Source organism: Condylostylus longicornis, unplaced genomic scaffold, assembly GCF_029603195.1.
Source record: "Condylostylus longicornis isolate FDR11 unplaced genomic scaffold, ASM2960319v2 ptg000004l, whole genome shotgun sequence".
NCBI lineage: Eukaryota > Metazoa > Arthropoda > Insecta > Diptera > Dolichopodidae > Condylostylus > Condylostylus longicornis.
In genome coordinates this window covers 6,880,196-6,898,970 of record NW_026577973.1, presented here as the reverse complement: position 1 = coordinate 6,898,970, position 18,775 = coordinate 6,880,196, and the positions used below count along the sequence as shown (strand labels likewise).

General features: G+C 24.7%; 1 protein-coding gene across 2 annotated transcripts in view; it reads right to left on the bottom strand.

The window, feature by feature from the left end:
* LOC129614195 (endoplasmic reticulum aminopeptidase 2) overlaps positions 1-18,775 on the bottom strand; it is a 127,878-nt gene that overhangs the window by 80,897 nt on the left and 28,206 nt on the right. For both annotated transcript variants that reach the window (XM_055528643.1, XM_055528634.1), the window contains 2 exons: positions 11,532-12,238; positions 11,357-11,453 (listed from right to left, as the gene is read on the bottom strand). In XM_055528643.1, the coding sequence (XP_055384618.1) occupies positions 11,357-11,453; positions 11,532-11,582 (148 nt within the window). In that variant the 5' untranslated portion in view covers positions 11,583-12,238. The remainder of the gene's footprint in view (positions 1-11,356; positions 11,454-11,531; positions 12,239-18,775) is intronic.

Genomic DNA, 18,775 nt, shown 5'->3' with positions numbered 1-18,775 from the left:
TTTAAAGAAAAATAGTAGTTTGATAGTATACAAAAGTCGATAAAAAATTTTTGATTGTTCTAAGTCTGGTTGCAATAATTTTTTTGTTTAAAGAGTTTTGCTTTTATTACATTTAAATAAAGTTTTAATTTCATTTCAGATATATAATATGACTATTTAGGCGCCTGCTGATGAATTAAATTTTTGAATGTTGAACATGAATAATGTTGGTCTTCAGGGCGTAAATGTAGTGTTTGTCATAAATCATTAACTCGACATATATTCAACACCATACATAATTGAGACCTGTTAAATTTCACAACCTCGGAGTCAAAAAAAATAATTATTGCCGATAGTATAATGAAGAATTTAATTGATTACAATTCAAGTTCCCAAATAGCACGCTCAATGATTTCAACAGAGTGTACATCGCAGCAAACTGTGTTTTTGTGTATGCAGTTAGTGGAATTAGCAGTTTCTTTTGGATATATCGCACACATATTCAACAAAGAAAAAATGAGCGGACAAATTTATATGACAAGCGTGATTCTATTCTTGATAAACTATTGAAAAACGTCAGTAAGCGAACGCGTTATTTGTACTAATTTGACGATGAACCCTCTCATAAGTTTTATCCAAGCAAAAAAAAACACTCCATACAATCAATAAACCGGTGTACAAATCTTATGATTCAATGTATTATAGAGAAAATTAGATTTCATTTTAGATTGTAATTTAATGGCGTTCCTCAACCCATATAAGTTTTTTTCGCGTCATGAAGTTAAAAACTTCAGGAAAATTCAGCTTTTGAAATATTTTCGAAACTGTTCCTTAAATAAGCTCAATTCATTTCTAAGCGAATCTAAACGAATTATTCATTCATAATTTTTTATTTTTGATAAAATTACTTAGATTAATTTACAATAGGTACCTTTCTGTTATAATACTGCCTAACATATTTAAACCAACCGTACTGATACAACTACAATGGGCCTTATTGTAATATAATTTGGCGATTTATTCTAAAGTTTTTCTTCCTTTTCCAATGAAATTATGAACTTTTACATTATAATAATAATGACAACCTTATGTAGTTCCTACGGTTTAAAAATTTTGCTTTGCCATTTATGTTTTTTAGCATTTTCATTGTTTCCTTCAACTTCTATTTCGGTTTTCTTTTATATTATTTGAAATAGTATAAAAAGGATATTTTTTTTCTATGCTTATTCAATGTAAAAATGCATTTAAGTTATCCTAGACATTTAAAGAACAATAGGAAAAAATATGAATTTTTTATATAGAAAAAAAAATCCAAAAATTTTTATCATATTTCATCATGTCCTTTTTATGAAAAAGGACTCACATATACCATTTTGTCCATCTTTTCAGAAGTCATATTTTTGATTTCTTTTGCCCCATTGTATAAGTTAAAATTTTATTTCGTGCAAATGTGTGGATCAATTATTCTTCTTTCTATGCGAAATTTTTACTATTTTACTTTTCGTTTTCAAATATAAACTTTCCGTTCATAGTAATCAAAGTGTAGCTATATTATTAACAATTTTTTTTATAAAAAATGTGCTGTCCTGAAAACCATTGGTCCCCTTAAAATTTTTTAGATTTTCTTTTCCACATATCTCGCTTTTTTATGTGTTTTTTCTTTCTAATTCTACAACTATAGAAATATAAATTATCGCATTTTTATTTTTTCAATTTTCAAAACTGTTGTCTAGTTGAAAAGATGGTTTCCCTTGGGTACTTAAAAAACTAATGATGACGTATTTTATAATATTTTTACATATCATCATTTTGATTTGACCCACAAACACAAATTTCATTGCACCCATGTAATTATTTTTGCAGTTCTTATGATTTTTGAACTTATCTCAGTGATTTTAAACATTTCGTATTTAGTTATATTTTTTAAAGAAAAAATTTAGATCTTTTAAGTAATGCAACCATAATACAAAATATATCAAAAGACAAAATTTATAAGAAATTTATTATTAGATGTGCTTTACTTCGATTTGGCCTGAAATATTTATGGATTCAATTAAATAACTAGCATAACAATATCGTATAAAACATTACAAATTGCCTTTACAAACAACCAATCTTACTCGTATATCGTAAATTTTTTGTTAGTTGTAATATTTTGCTATATGGCGCTATATGGCGGGTTTTATGTTGGCGATCAAATGTGATATATTTTAGTTTTAATTTAAACCATAAATCTTTAACATGGTCCGATTAAATGTTCAACTTTCACTGAGTGAAAGTATGAGGCTTTAAGAAAATTTATTATATAGCCATCTTTAAGAAACACTGGATACAACACAGTTAAATTTTATTTTTTCAAGAAATTTTACGTTTAAAGGTAAAAAAGAAGAAATCATTTGTTTTTCTGTCATGTTCCTGAAAAATGAATAGAAAAATATTAACATTACGGAAAAAGACAAAAAAAAATATATAAAAATCATGGATCTGATTGCATGCAATAAGAGAGGTATTGTTTTCTGCTTCGAAACAGAGTGAAAAAAATGTTTGAACAAATTTAGAAGTTAATCTGGGGATTCTAGGCCCACAAACTAAAGCCTTTGCGAAAACTGATTTTAATTTTTTTTTTTTTAATGTCTAACGATATTTTTCTATGTTAACGGAATACTTTCTGTCTGAGAACGGAATTATTTGGTGAATTTTTCGGTATAATTTAAGTCAGTTTAATCAGATTAAACATTAAAATTTCCTTTAGCAGTGACATATTAGCCAGACGATTACTAGATTTGTTAAAATTTCAAATAAGTGCACAAAAAATATTTTCATATTCTTGAGCAACACTTAAAGACCATCGATCATGTAGTGAGCACATCATCAGATTTCAATTTTACGTCAGTTTTTCCTTTTCGCAATATTTCAAATTTTTCTAAAATATTTCCAAACCATTTAGAAACTTTTCTCTTTACTTTGTTTTGTTCCAACAGCAAAAATGAGTATTGTACCAGAAACAGTAAGGAAAATTTTTTATATCATGACATGTGGAGACGCTTAATACTGCTCTAATAGCAAACATTTTTTTCTTTTACTAATTTTTGATATATGACGATTTTTGGCAGTATTTTGTTTGTTTTTAGTTTATGGGTCAGTACCCGATCTTTGGTTAATGAACATAATGTCCTACAATAAAATATAAACAAGAAATCAAAATTTAAAAAATTTCATTTTTCGTACTCATACGAGTATGACAAATAATTTGTTGTTTGCTTCGTTTCTTTAAAATGGGAAATAGAAAAACAAAATATTTTTGATGAATTGGAAATTTTGTTTTCATTTAGAAAATTTTTTATAATCAAGAAAGTTATTGTTCTATTTTTATTTTATAACAGTTGGATTTTGCTTAAATTGGAGTAATGGACAGTTATAGAAAGCCTTATGAAAAGAAAACAGAAATTTATTTTTTGATGTGAATAAAGTGAAATTAAATTTAAGTGACAAAATTTACGAACAAAATTTGAAAAATAGTTTGTACATATATGCGTGTGTGAGAGATTGTTTAAAATTTCTTGAGGCAACTCCGCAATTTAGAACATTTTTCATTGTTGAAAATCGCTTTTACTATGTTTTTCTTAACTTCGTTTCTTGCTTGTGTGTTTGTCCGATAAATTGAGTTTTTTTGAAATTTTTAAACTCTGATAACTTATAGATGACCTACTGAACTGAAAAAGGGCTTGCTGGAAAAGTCTCGAAGACAACTTCAATCCTATTGACTCGAAAAAGCTCCTCCAGCCCTTTCTCTGCCAAAATTAACAAAAGGCTGCGAATTGTAGTCAGATCGGGTACCGTTGAAAAGATATCGGTATGCTTTACAAATTTTGTTCGAGAACCCCCCTAAAAATTGATTCTGTTAGAATCTGAATACTAAAAACGTAGTGTCCCAATAAGAATTAAATTGCGTAGAGAACTTAAATACAATTTATTTTCCATCAAAATGCGAACCACGTTTTTAATTTTAAAATGTTTAAATTTATGATGAGAAGAAATAATTGTATGATTTAAGTATCTAATATACATATATGGTCTAATCCAGACTATGATTTGTGATAGTAATGTGAACCACTATACATTAATTAGTCAATTAGTTTCTTCTTATCAAAATTATTAAGAAATATTAGGAGAATAGAGCATAATTCGGAGCTTTTGTGTATAAGAAAATTTCTTCTTTAGTAACAGCAATTTGCTATTAATTTGACTTTTTAGTCGAGGTTTCTATTAATTCGCTAAATATAACTTTTCTCATCCTAAATTAACCTTGCAATCATAATGTAACTCACACTAATATTTGTACAGCTTATATTACAACACCATATCAGCAAATATTTATTTCATATTTAAAATTCTAAATTATTTGCTTGTTAAACACGAATATTTAATTTTAAATTTAGTTGAAATGAGACTCTTTCATTAAAAAATTTAACTACAAATTAATTTTCAACAAAAAGTATTGCACTAATTAGGATTTTTAATCTTTTTCGTTTACTACAAAAAAAAAAGTTTTAATTAAAACATTTTCATTTAATTAACCGATTAAATAGAAATATGCTTATTAAATGAATTTAATGTGAACCTTGAACTATTTCTAAAATTTTTACAGTATTTTCGTGGTAATCTTCCATGAACTTTCACTATAAAGGTTAATGAGATTAAAAAAAAAGCAAGTATGATGTTTGTTTAAATTGCTAAAATTTTTGAAAATTTTAATAATTATGTAGTATAAAATTCTAAATTGTTCAAGAAGGATTCATAAATATTTAAGATTTCTAAGAAAAATCATTGGTGTAAAAGAAATTCAAAATACTGCATAATTAGGAGTAAAAATTTGTTATTTGTCCGTTCATTTGTTCATCTTCTACTTTAAAATCACTAATATTTTACTCAATATGCCACACCTCATTTGAAAAATATTTAATTTTGCTTCATTTAAAAATGTTTGCCGGGAGTTTTTGTATTTTTAAAAGCGGAACTCTATTATACTTTTTCTTCGTTGGATTAAGGACTACTTTACTCTTACTAATATATTTTTTGAGTTTTTAATCTTAAGTTTGTTGCTGAACTTTTACCAACGAAAGAATTTTTTTCCATAATATTTTAACATTGTGCTTTAAAATATTATATTGCTCTTTTACAAGGCATTAATTCAATGAAATCGTGATCTGAGACAATTTGACTTTCAAAAATATTTTTAAGAATATCACACTTGAAATTTCAAGTAAGCTATTTAAAAACATGTAGTGATTTTAAAATTTAATTAAAATGTTTGGCAAATTTAATTAAATTTCATATCAAATAATCTTAAAATTTTACTTTTTAAGCACATGGTAACTTAGTAACACAAATCCCATTCATATGCATAATGTAAAAGTTTTCCGTTTTTAACAAAAAGAAATTTATATTTAGAAATTTGTCAATGAGAATTTCTAAATTTTAAAAAATTGCATACATTTAGGATTTATTCGATCTTTTTCCAAATTTCTTTTGCTTGAGAACTGTTCAACTTCAATTAAAGTTGCACAATCATTTATTAAAAAAAAGAGTTTTTAAAAATGCTTCTAAGTAATGACAAGTGTTATAAGAACACAAGTGTTACCAGATATTTAAATTAAAACAACGAAGATTTTAAATTTATTCGAGAACTCAATGAAATTTTGCATATTCTACACAAAGATTTTAATGTTGTTTAAAACGAAAAGTTTGGTTGATCAGACTCTTAGAAGGCTGATGAACCTTTGAATATAAATGCAGCTAATATTAAACTTTTACCACTTTAAGAAGTTTTACAAAAATTTCACAAAGCATTACAAAACACAAAGAATATTGGACCCTTTGACCACTATTTCAACTGAATTCAATTAACCTTAAAATTGATAAATTACCATTTTATTGTTGAATTCTTGAAAATTTTATTAAAAATTTAAAGTTTTACAAAACAAAGCTCAAACAAAAAAATTTAATAATTCTTTATTTCTAAATTAAAAAAAAAAGTTCATTTTTCCACCATTTTTAATTATTCCTTTTGTAGTATTTAAAAATATCAATAAAAATCAAAACAAATGCTTAAATATTTACTGAAGGGTTTATTTTTCCTAACATAAATATACCGTGAACCATTAACTGTGTTACGAAGTTAGTATTAGCATGTTAGTAAACGGAACACATTGAGAATAATAAGAGAAGAATTAAAAAAATTTTTTTTGTTCTCTTTTATAATTTTTTTATTTTACCACAGTTAAAACCATTAAAAGTGGAAGAAAATGAGTTTTCAAGTTTTCCCACAGTATTTATGTGGACTCTCGAAATGGGTGCATAATTGAAAATAGCATAGAAAAAATGTTTTTTGTTTAATTTTCATTTTCAAAAGGATAGAAATTGGATGAAAGCTTTGTTATATTTTTAACACTTTGTTTTTGCAAATTATGGAATTTTCAAAGTTTTTTCTTGTCGTTTTTTAAATTTTTCTTTTTCATGTTTTTATTTTGTTGGAACTTTTTCTTTAAATGAACAAAAATTTAAGTTGAACTCTTGAGCCATTAATAAACAAGAATAGAATGGGCAACAATTGGAGTAAAAAAAAAAAACAAAAACACAAAAAGAAAGCACATAGACTTGGTTACCAGAATACAATTGTACTGTTCCATTACAATAACGAAAACATTTTATGTTAAGAAATTCTCATTTATTTTTGTTTTTAACAACTAGAAATTTGAAAAATCAAAAATGAAGGCAAAATATGGCAGACCGTCTGTTCTGGTAACTTACATAATTTTTATTGGAGACATTAAGAAAATGTTTTTGAATGGTGGATTTTGAATTATAAAATTATTAGTTCTTAAATTATTTATTCGTAAGCTACTAAAAATTAAAACTTAATTAGAAAATTTTAGGTTAATAAATGAGTTTGTGCTTTCAATACGACTTGATTTATATTTTTCTCGATATCACTAATCTAAACGAATCTGACTTTGGTGCATGAAAGTGATTCGTTTAAAAATTAGATATTCCATTTGTAACTTAATTCAAATTTCAAGCCCACATGTTCTGCCAAATATATTTTTCATTATAAACTAGAACGCACGTCTTTCTCTTTATACCCCACATAACTATATTGAAACTTTGTTCATGTTTAAAATTCTCGCGATGAATAATGGTCTATTATAGGATCGCGAATTGCCCGCTGATAAAATTCTTCTTAAATTTACTACTCGTAAAATCCGAAATGTTAGTGCCAAATTTTTTTTCCTAAGGCCTTTTTTCGAGTTTTGTGGCCTCTCAGATCTAGTTTTGAAAAATCTTTCAGAATAAAAGTTTTAGATCTCGCATAAGCCTTTCAAATAATATGTCGTACGAGTACTTTTTCCGATATTCAATTTTAGCATAATAAAACTAGGTAGAAAAATCTATTTTGTATTTTATTTATATTGTTTAGAAGCTACCACGGAATTTTTCTTTTCTAGCTTCCCAAAGTTTCAGTATAGTAGTTTATTGAAGCACGCCAATCGACTTATATCAAGCCATATGTTCAAGACACCACACCTTATTTTAAGTATAATATTTTAACGAATAACGTAATTTAAGAAATTACTTTTCATTAGTTCTTAATAAATTCAAATTTAGAAATTTTATATGCAAAAATGTGCTCTTTACAAAGTTCGAATTTACATGCATACCCCAACTTTGTGTTTTTCTTTTATTTTTTTCCAGTTGCGTTTTATTTTTTTAAAAATTCAACAAATAAATCACAAAAATGTTAGAAAAAACATCAAAACGAAGAGCATTCCTTAAGGCTTGGAGTAGATTTTTTAATCTTCTTTTTTTCTTGTTCAATTCTTATTTTTTATTTTCTTCGTTTCCTTTAAGAAGAAAAAGAAAAATAGAAAACGAATAAGAAGAAAAAAATTGTTTGTTGGTTTGGTGCTAAAAAGTAGAGCAGATGTCCAAAGTTTATTATGGATTCTTTGTGAGCCTAAAGCAAGTAGTCTCTCTTCTTTTCTCTTCTTTTACAGTTCCTACACTCTTATTTTTCTTTCTATTTGCGTTTTCTTTTTATTTCACCCTCGTCCATTCAAAGCTCTATATGATAGGGTATTTTGTTGTGTACCATTAATTTAGGTTAGTTGTCTTTTGATATTTTCAACATTTAGAAGTGAATCTTTTGACTGACTTTGAACGTAACTAAAGCGGAATTATTCTTTGAATTATTCCTTTTTACTTACAAAAGTAATTTGCTTTTATTTTATATACATATATATATATATATATATATATATATATATATATATGTATGGTATCTCATTAATAAATCAGAGAACATTTTCAATAAATAAGACATAAAATTTATGTGAGTTGTAGTTTATGTGGTTAATTTCGGTAATATAAAAGAAAATACTCATGTTATATGTGGTTGATCATAAATTCTATATAAAATAGATGGTTCTGATGTAGTATTAAGATTTTAGATAGATTGAACTTAACTTTAATATTATCTCAATGGTTAGATTTAATTATAAAATATTTAAAGCAATATTGCAAATTGAGTTGTTTATGTAACTTGGTTTAAAATTTTTACATTCATTTCTTTAAAAAATTAAAAAGTGGAATGTTAAAAATTATCGTCTCTGGCAAATAATTTTAAAAGACGCTTGCAATAAAATTGTATTTTAATTTTGCTGGAAATATTTCGGAATTAAAATTTTTCAAAACCTTTTCGGTTTTCAATCAATCCTAAAATATCTTGAAGAGTTAGCATAGCAATTATTTATAGAGTTAGATAGCAATTTATTATATTTAAGATGAACTTTTTTATGTTCCTTGATCAATTTTAAGAAAATCTTAAGAATTTTTTTTTGTTAATGTAGTCTCACAGAACACATTTCTCTATAATAAGATACTACTAGATATTGTAAGAATAAGATTTATAGATATTTCTATGCAAAAATTAAAATTCTGTGACCGAAAATATTTTAAAAGAAAAATATACAAGTACATATTACAATTTTTCTAAAAATAACTAGGAAGCTATTTAAAAAATTTTTCATTATGCAAAAAAAAAAAATATTATATTCCCATAATATCCTTAAGAATTTTCTGGTTCTACGTATATCGTTAGGGGGAATATAAAAAGAGCGAATTGGAACGTAAAAATTAAAAAAAAAAATAGAAAAATTCAAATATAAAATAATTTGCTTCTATATTAAATGTGTAAAACATTTTCTTCTTTACTTAGACATTCAAAATCCAAAATTAAAAATTTATATTACACATCCTACTGTACATATCTTCTCTTCTTATATATGTAGATATAAATTTTAATGTTCTACTTTTTGAAATCTTAGAGTTATAACTTCTACTTCTAAAAGGAAGAAATTTATGATCGATTTCACCGCATACTGTGGTTGCGCCCATAACAATTTAAACTTTTAGTGTTCACACATTTCATTTTAACAGCTCAATATTAATACAACTTAAAGAGCAGGGGATATACTCGTAGATAAAAATTTTCTTCTACAGAAATAAGTTTCTTGTAAAGGCCTATATACATATTAAATTTCAGCTTTCTATCTTCAGGAAAATAGAAGTTTTGTAAACAGGTCCGCGGACGGACGGACAGAGTGAAACTAATAAGCACATTTTTTTAAATTTTTTTTGGAAAGGTAGTAAAAATATAAAGTAAAGCTATTATTCCAATAGAGGTTTTTCTTATAAATAACAAGAAAATTAAGAATTTAGAAAACCTACTAAATGTTTAGCGTAATTATTCTCCCTTTAATGCATTTAAATTGAAAACATTGAAGGTGGAATATATGATTAGTGATTTGAGACGGTCATTTCTCAAAAAATAAATTCTCATAATGTTTCCAAAATAATTTAATCTTTTCTATAACATTAGCTACTTTAATTCAAATTTAATTTGTTAACTCTTCTTTTCACCACGAAACTATGAACCAAACTTAGGCAAAATAAACATAAAACGACAATAGAACAAACTTAAATTGACTTGCATTACTCCAGTAAATTCAAAAACACGTTTCTTTTTATAAATTAATGTGCAATTATCAACATTTTCATTTATAAGATAAAAAAATTTTACAACATTTTCAACATTCAATTTATACTATTCTATAATATTTTACGTCTGAGCACATAAAACTTCACAGACTTTTATTTAAATTATTATTATATTAATATATATATATAATTGAATGTATAATAAAAAAAAACTTTACAATTTTGCATAAAGAAAGGTCAATGAATCTTAAATTTAAAATAGCTTTTCAATTATAATTGGCTTTAAATTTTAATAAAAATCTTTCAGTTAATTGTGTGAAAATTGAGTCGTATAAGTTTTATGGATTATAGTCCAATATTTTCTATAGCTAGGTTATAAGAAACTTTTGTTAAAGAAATTATTATGTACATTTATTTTTCATATTATGCATATATTCAAATACAATTAAAAATTAAAAATTTTATACCTTAAAATCTCAATATGTAAAATTGTAATGAATATAAATGTCTTAAATATTAAGGCAAGAGAATAGCTAGATTTATAATGAAAATTCGAATTCCAAAAAAATTCCCATAAACTTTAACAATTCGAAAATTTTTGATATATCAGCAATTAAGTGACCTTATTAAAAGTTTTGCTTTCACATAATTTCAATTATATGGGACAGAGTACCGAATTCATACTAAGCTTCATGTATATACGTTACATAAACTTAAGTATTCTTACAAGGATTTACGTTGAATTTCCAATAGGGCATGTTTCAGCAAATTAATTTAAGCATAGAAGAACCAAATTGTTTAATTTAAATGGAAATTCTACTCAAAAATTTATTATTATTAAATTTTTATATTTGCAATGTAGTCAGAAGCTATGAAATAATATAAGAAATTGATCAGTTTGAATATAAAATGAAATTTCGAAAAATCCCAATTCAATTTGAAAAATCCCAATTCAAATTTCAAGAATAATAAATTCATTTCGTAATTAAAATGTTAATTATGTTGTAAAAATTGAACAGTTTTGATGCAATGGCAATTGCTCAACTTGTTCGATTGGTCATCAACTTATGAGGAAATAATTTACATCAATTTCGCTTGTATTATAATTTGAAATGCAAAATCACGCGAACAATTAAACATTAAGCTTAAAATTTTAAATTTTAGAATAAAGAGTAACAATTTACAACACCTATTATTAGGACAAAATTATTTAATTCTTATATGAGAAATATGAAAAAGTACAAAAGTATGTGATTATAATGAAAATAATTTTTTTTCTTTTTCGATATAAACATTTTAATTCTAAATTTTTTTTACAAACCATTTTTAATTCCATTTGTTTTATTTTTGGATTTTAAATCATGTTCCGTTTTATCACCTCCAAGCGGTTCCAATTCTATTCCATCTGTTGTCGCAACCTAAAAAATTTAAAATTAATTTTTAATAAAATATTTCTTATATTTAAAATAGAAAATATATAGAAAAAAAAATGATACCTTATAGTCCCTTTTGGACATGTTGCCACAGCATACCCCACAGCATAGCATTGGTATGCCTCTCCTATTTTGATGATTTTTCGACGAAATTTTGAAAAATTTATTTATTTCCGGGTTTATAATAAAAATATATGTAACGTATATATGTATGTATGTATATATTTTTTTCTCCTTATTTATTTTTAGTAAATTTTTGTGTCCCGCTCAATTTCTCTTTCTTTTCAGTGTGTATAAATTTTATGAAATTTTTAACCACTATTTTGTTATATTAATTTTTTTGTATATTTGTCAGTATGCTATAAATGTATGCATATACTATATGTAAGTTGATATAAGTTATATAGTTTTATGTAAAGAGTAGAATGCAATAATCGAATAATTTTGTATATATAATACTATATAAATTTATGTAAATAAGTATATAGACTTATTATTATGTATAATTATATAAATATGTATATGTTCCTCAAAAAAAATGATTATGTATTCAGTTATGATTTTTTAAAATTCACACGATGGGTTTTTCATTCTTTTTTTGTTATCATACGTTATTTCAATTTTTCTTTGTTTTCTTATTATTTGTTGATTAATTGGTCCTTTTGTCTTCGTTATATTTATATTTATATTATTATTATTCCTTCTTTTTTTGTGTTGTTTTAATAAAAAGTCACATTTGGATGTTATTTGCTTTTCATATATATATATATCTGAAATTGGAAAATGAATTTTAATTAATATTTAAACAATATGAACATTAAATGTAATACAAATATTTATATTCGTTATTTAAAGGATAATAATTTTCCATTTTTTGTTAAAAAAATTAAATTTATGCAAAATTTATTAAAGAAAAAAAATATTTTAAAATTATTTTTGTTTTTCATATCGGGAAATGTGTTCAGACGCGGAAATACTCCCAATTGCCACTTTAAAAAAAAACTAGTCTTGTAAAAATGTTTGTACTTATTAAGCTTAAAATTGAGTTATAGAAGGCACAAAACATGAAAGCACTTTGAAAGAATTTAAATACGATCTATATAAAGGAATAGAATCTGTTTCTTTCGTTTATATATCATCCTTCTAATAGGGATTGCAGATTTCTAAGGTAACCGCGAGTGGGGTAGGAGTATCCCCCGTTCAGGGGAATCTGTTTCTCTCATATATATATTATCCTTACTTAAAACTGTTAAATTTATTTACTTAAAAATTTAGATGGAATTAAACTCAAAATAAATTTAAATTTATATTTTAATTTTATTATTATTGACTTAACTAAATTATTAATCCATTAAGTAATTAATGTTCTTCAATTCATAATAATAAAATAATCTTCTTGATTAATATTTGCTTTGTTTTTTTTTTATTTCAATGGAAATTTGAGATAACAAAAAAAGTTTTTTTTTTTAATTACGTAATTTTTTTAATGCCGCTGGTTATTTTTTTACAGAAAAGTAATAATAAAACGTTAATAATGGTTTTTTAAGGCAATTAATCTCAAGGTATTATTATTAAAAGTAAAATCTAAATAAGCATTAAATAAAATTAATTTAAAATAATTTTCTTGTTACATGTTATTATTCAATGAAAACCATTACTTAATAAAATAAAGATATTCAAAAAATTGCATACTTTACGGGGTATCTAAAATCTATTAATAGGTTTCTTAGGTGGTATATTGATAACGTTCTTAAGGGGTGACTTTTATTTTGAAATTTTAATTTTCTATTAAAAGAAGAATATCGTGAGCTTTTATGTAATTTTGGGCGATCTATTGGAAAGATTCACTCTTCAATTCAAATTAATTTTAGCCTAAATATAACCAACTCCAAATTCAGTATTATTTTTTTCAAAATATCAACATAAATGAGCGATTTCAGATTTTCAAAAAAGAAAAAACAAAATACAGAACCTATTAATTCTTATGATCTCGATTGATAATTGTCTGACTCAAAACGTGAAATGAATTTCCCGTTGAACTTATTTTTAACTTATATTTCGTTAATTGAAGAACGAGTTAATAGGGAAACATCGAAAAGGAATATAAAGTAGGGTACTTGGAATTTTAAAGTACGGCAATAAAAATTATAAAAAAACAGAATAAACAAGCAAACATGTCATAAAAGAACACGTTTCATATTTAAATACGGGAATTTCGATAATTTCCTTAAAACCACTTCGGAATTTGTTTAATAAAATACTTTTAAAAATAAAAGTCTTAAAATACTTAAACTGTGACCTTTTCAAGAACACACAAACTAAAAAAATATTTATTTTACCACTTGAAAGATTAAAACAAAAAATTAACAACGCTTTTTTCTTGCACTCAAATTAAAATTAAATTTATAAAAATTTGAGAAAATTTAACACTTAAAACAACAAAAGATCTTTTAATTTATATAAAATTTTTTCTTTTATTGAAAATCGGAAAAAAAAATAAAAATATTAAAAAATCCTTTTTAAATTTTCAAGTATTTAAAATGTTTTTTTCAGTTTTCTTTCAATGAACAAAGCAAAAACTTAAAAGAAAAGAAAATTGCAATTTGTGAAAATTTTATTATCCTGCAATGCAAACAAAAATATGCTTTAGGCTACAAATTTTCACAATGCAACCAATAATATTAATAAAATTTTATTTTCAAATAAATTTTATTTTTATGGTAAATGCTTTAAACATTGAATTTTTTACTTATCAGATTTTTACATATTTTTGGCATAGAAGAGATTTTTATGTGCAAGTAAACTTATGCTAATAACAGAAGGCTATGAATGCTCACATGTGGACTATACATGTATGTGTATTCTATGTTAAATTATGAAAAAACTATGTATAAGGAAATTTTGTGAGACTATTTTATTTAGAATTTTATTAAATATTTCATACAATATTAGAAAATTTACACAAATATAAAATGGTATGTATTAAGAAAAAATTATTCAAAGACACTATATGAAACTGACAATAAAAATATGGAAATATTTCTAATTAAATTTTATCAATTTGGAATATTCCAGCATAATTAAAAAAATATGATCACATACGCATAATTATAAAATTATTTTGCGTAGAAAAAAAATCTCATTGAAAACATTTTAATGAACAAAGTAAGAAACTTTAAAAAGAGATCCTCAAATGCTATTAAAAATTTTTAATAGCAATTAATTGCTATTCATTTATTAAAAATTTTTAATATGATTTACTTCTTATTTATTAGACCATTTAATCAACACAAGTATGACCGCGATACATGGCGAAAACTGTTCTATATTTTTGTTCATAAATATGACCAATTTTTCACAATATAGCGAAATCCGTTTAATGTTAAATCGTATGAACAATTTTAATTCAATAGAATAGGTAAAAATATATTGCGTATTCATCATATTAGGTTTTGGCTGTATTTCAATTTGCAGTTGTTGTTTTACAGCACTGCGTATATGAAAATCCCTAATATTTTCAACATTTTATTGTGCTTTGAACTAAAAGTTCGCCTATTTTTTACAAGCGTACTGCTGTCAAAACAAAGTCATGTATGAAACATGTTGAATTTCGGCGTTTGAACAAAGCATTCAAAATTGTGTCAATAAACAAATAAAAAGTTAAAATTTTGCTACTACTATTTAAAAGTTTTAGGGCAAAAAGTGTGTTATGAATAACCGCAAGTGTAGAATAAGAATGGAAGTGCAAGTACAATTAAATAAAAATTTGAGTATAAAAATAATTAATGATTTTGTCCCCCCAACTCTTATACTTTTAAATTAGCATAATTCAAACCTTATTTATTCTCTGACAAAATTTCAAAAACAATTCAAAAATCTATCTAAATGACAATTTCACCACAATGTATTATGTTTTAAATTGCATTTCTTGAACTCAAATAATAATTTCTTAATCTTTTCCAATTATACAATCCACAAGTAATGCTCAAAATTTAAATCGTTACAATTTTAATGATTTTTTTTTTCTTCAAAATTGTATTCACAAGATTTATCTACAATAAAATCAAATAATGTCCTTGTTTTAATTTTAACAAGTTCTTTATTTAAAAACCTCATATACAAAAAAAAAAAAATACGTGAGAAAAGTTCATTAAAAGTTCTCAAAAACTTATCATACCCATCTAACAGCTTTCTATTTAAATTTAAAATAACAAATAAAATGTTTTATAAGAATCCTTTGAAATTCTTTAATCCCATAGACTCATTATCATACTTTGCGAATCTAAAGAATGTAAATTAATTTTTTTATTGTGTTTAGTATTGTTGGACGTGCACAACAACTTAGAAATAAGTACATCGGCAAGCAAGATAAACTATAAACGGAATAAGAGTTATATTTGCCAACTCTAAGGTAAACTATATTATTTAGCAGTATGTACGTGGTGACATAAGAGAAATGTTGTTTGTTATTGAAAAAGTAGTGGCAGATTAATGTTCTACATTCAAATTATATAAAATTACAATAGATGAATGAATGTAATTACTTTCTCGTGTAATTACTTTTCAATTTTCCGTGAAGAAAAGGGATAACAACTACAACAAAAAAAATATAAATGAAATCTCAAATCCTTGTGCATTTAAGTCTGAGTTTATAAATCTTATACGTTATAATAGATTTAATGACATGTTTCATAACAGCGTTAAAAATTCAAAAGTTAATCGAATGCTATTTTATTGCAGTCATCTAAAAATTTAATTAGTCTTGCAAAACTTGTAATCAATTAATTTGATTTTTGATTTCAACATTGCAATTCAAGACCAAAACAATAATAATGCCTATTAAATCCTCCATTATAACATTTCCCAAGGCAAGAATCTATTTAACATGAAATTACTCATAAATGGCTTTGTTCTTTACCCTATCATAACGTTCTTTACTTGAAACCTTTAACACAATTTAGCAATCGCGTATTAAAACCAACGGTAAATTGAATTTGAACATGATACGGTAAATTGTAACTTGAATCCCCCTGTATGGAAAACTTTCTATTAAATTTATAACATAATTTTTTTTAAACAATTTTAAAATTATAAATATAGAAACAAATTTATAACATTTTCTTGTAAATTCAATTGATATTGTTCCTTTGTCGATAAATTAAACTTGAAATAAAAAAAAAGCAGAAAAAATAAAAATAAAGTTAAAGGGGAAAACCAAGCATACTCGTATAAACAACACCTATCACATTTAACTTAATTTAAATCGTCCTTGAGTAAACTATTTTAAGGATAATAATATCCTTACAATAAAGTATTGTGGAAAATTTCTTGTGATAAAAAAAAGCAAATATGTGTCCCATTCTTTGGTTATTTATTTTTATCGTTAGGAAGTAGAAAAACAACAATTGTATCAACATGTAATTTAATTTTTCAATATCACTTTGCTGTTGGAAAATTTTTAAAATAAATAATATTGCATAAATAATATTTGAAAAGTAAAATGAATTAATTCAAATAAAATGGTAAAATTATTGTAAATAATATAGGGAACACCTGTAACCAGTGTCGGATTTAACTATTTGCTAAAGATAACATAATTCCTAAAATTTCGGGCGAATTTGTACAAAAGAAACTTTCTCTCCGTTAATTGGCTATATTTTTGCTCCATAAATCATTTTGAATCTTTAAAAATTAATATTAATTTACAATTAATTTTACGTGCTTTTCGATAATTAAGCACACTTTTGCTTCTAGCATTAGCTAATCACAAAATAAAAGTCTATCAGACTGAGCACTTGAGAATTAATACAATTATTATTGCAATTAACTTAATACAACTATTTTTTATATAATTTGCCATATTAATTTTATTACCACATAATGTCAAAATGTCAATTTGTCGGGATTTCGTGTTCAGAAAAAACTCTGTCAAGGATATGATCGAATTAAAAAGTCAAACAGAAATTATTCATAAACTTTGAAGACTGGATTCTTAAGTTTTTCAGGATTTTTAGAATAAAATTTAATTTTTACCAAATTGTCCTCATAATGGCAGGTTATGTCATAACATCAAATTTCGGATGCACAGTTTTCGGTGGAAAAGTACTTTTCCTTACTACGGAAGCGTAAAAAAAACTCTGCCTGTTGGTCTGTGTTTGAATACGTCTATCTCAAGTTCGACTGAACCGATTTTGATGACATTTTATATGTGAGTTTATTTGGCTATGTCACGTATTAATTATCGTGTCTCGAGAACTGAACCTTTTTCTGGGCCGATTTTTGCGCGTATTAAGAGAAATAGCCAACCAATATCTTTGAATTTTAATATTTGAATGTTAAATATTTGGAGGGTTAAAATAATAAACTTACAATTTTTGTGGGAAAGATCAGGGTCCGAAAACGGAACTGGGTGCTGATTTTACATTTTTTACCATATCTATGGAACTATTTGATGAAATATCTTAAAATTTAAATATTTAGGATGGCTGCTCTCGAATCTAGCTGACGACCCTCTCAGGGAAATCGGATGGCCCAAAGCGGAACTTTTCTAAGAGCCAAATTTACATTTTTCTAGGTATGTTAACTGAAAACTTTTTAACTTTTTTAAGATTGGAAAGAAGTAAAACTAGACAATACACGATGCGATCGGTTATATGCTGACCACCACATCAGAGTTTTTACATTATTTTCTGAAAAGGTAAATTCAAGAACGATTCAATAGTTTTAAAATAATTTGCTTTAATGTGAAAATTTCTATTCTAAAGACAAAATTGTTTTTAAATTTATTTAAATATGCCCTTCAAATAATTTCAAGTTGCTATTTTTAAAGACATACTCGTATCAGTTTTTCTCCGGTAAATTTATTGTGTGCGGTAATATAATTAAATATTCTTTAATTTAGAAAAAAAAAAAACAACAAAAGTTTCATGTGTTTATTATTATTTGTCGCTAACAGGAAGTAATATTTTTACATAGCTTTAACAAAAACTAGAAAAATGAGCGCATAGCATTGACATGAAAAATGAATTAAAAACTTTTTTGGTTTTCACACACCGACGTTATTTTTATATAAAGATGTTAGTGTTCATATGATTTACATAATGCACCTACATACATAAAAATAAATAAATATATGGGAATGACATTTACGGAAGGAAATAAAACTTAATTTTATTTTTTATATTCGTTTCGAAAATTAAAACGGTTGGAAACGAAAAACTTGTTCAGTAAAGTGTAATTTTTTTAAAATATCCAGGCATTTTGCTTAATTTTAAATACTTTTTTATTTAAAAGTTAAATTTAAATTT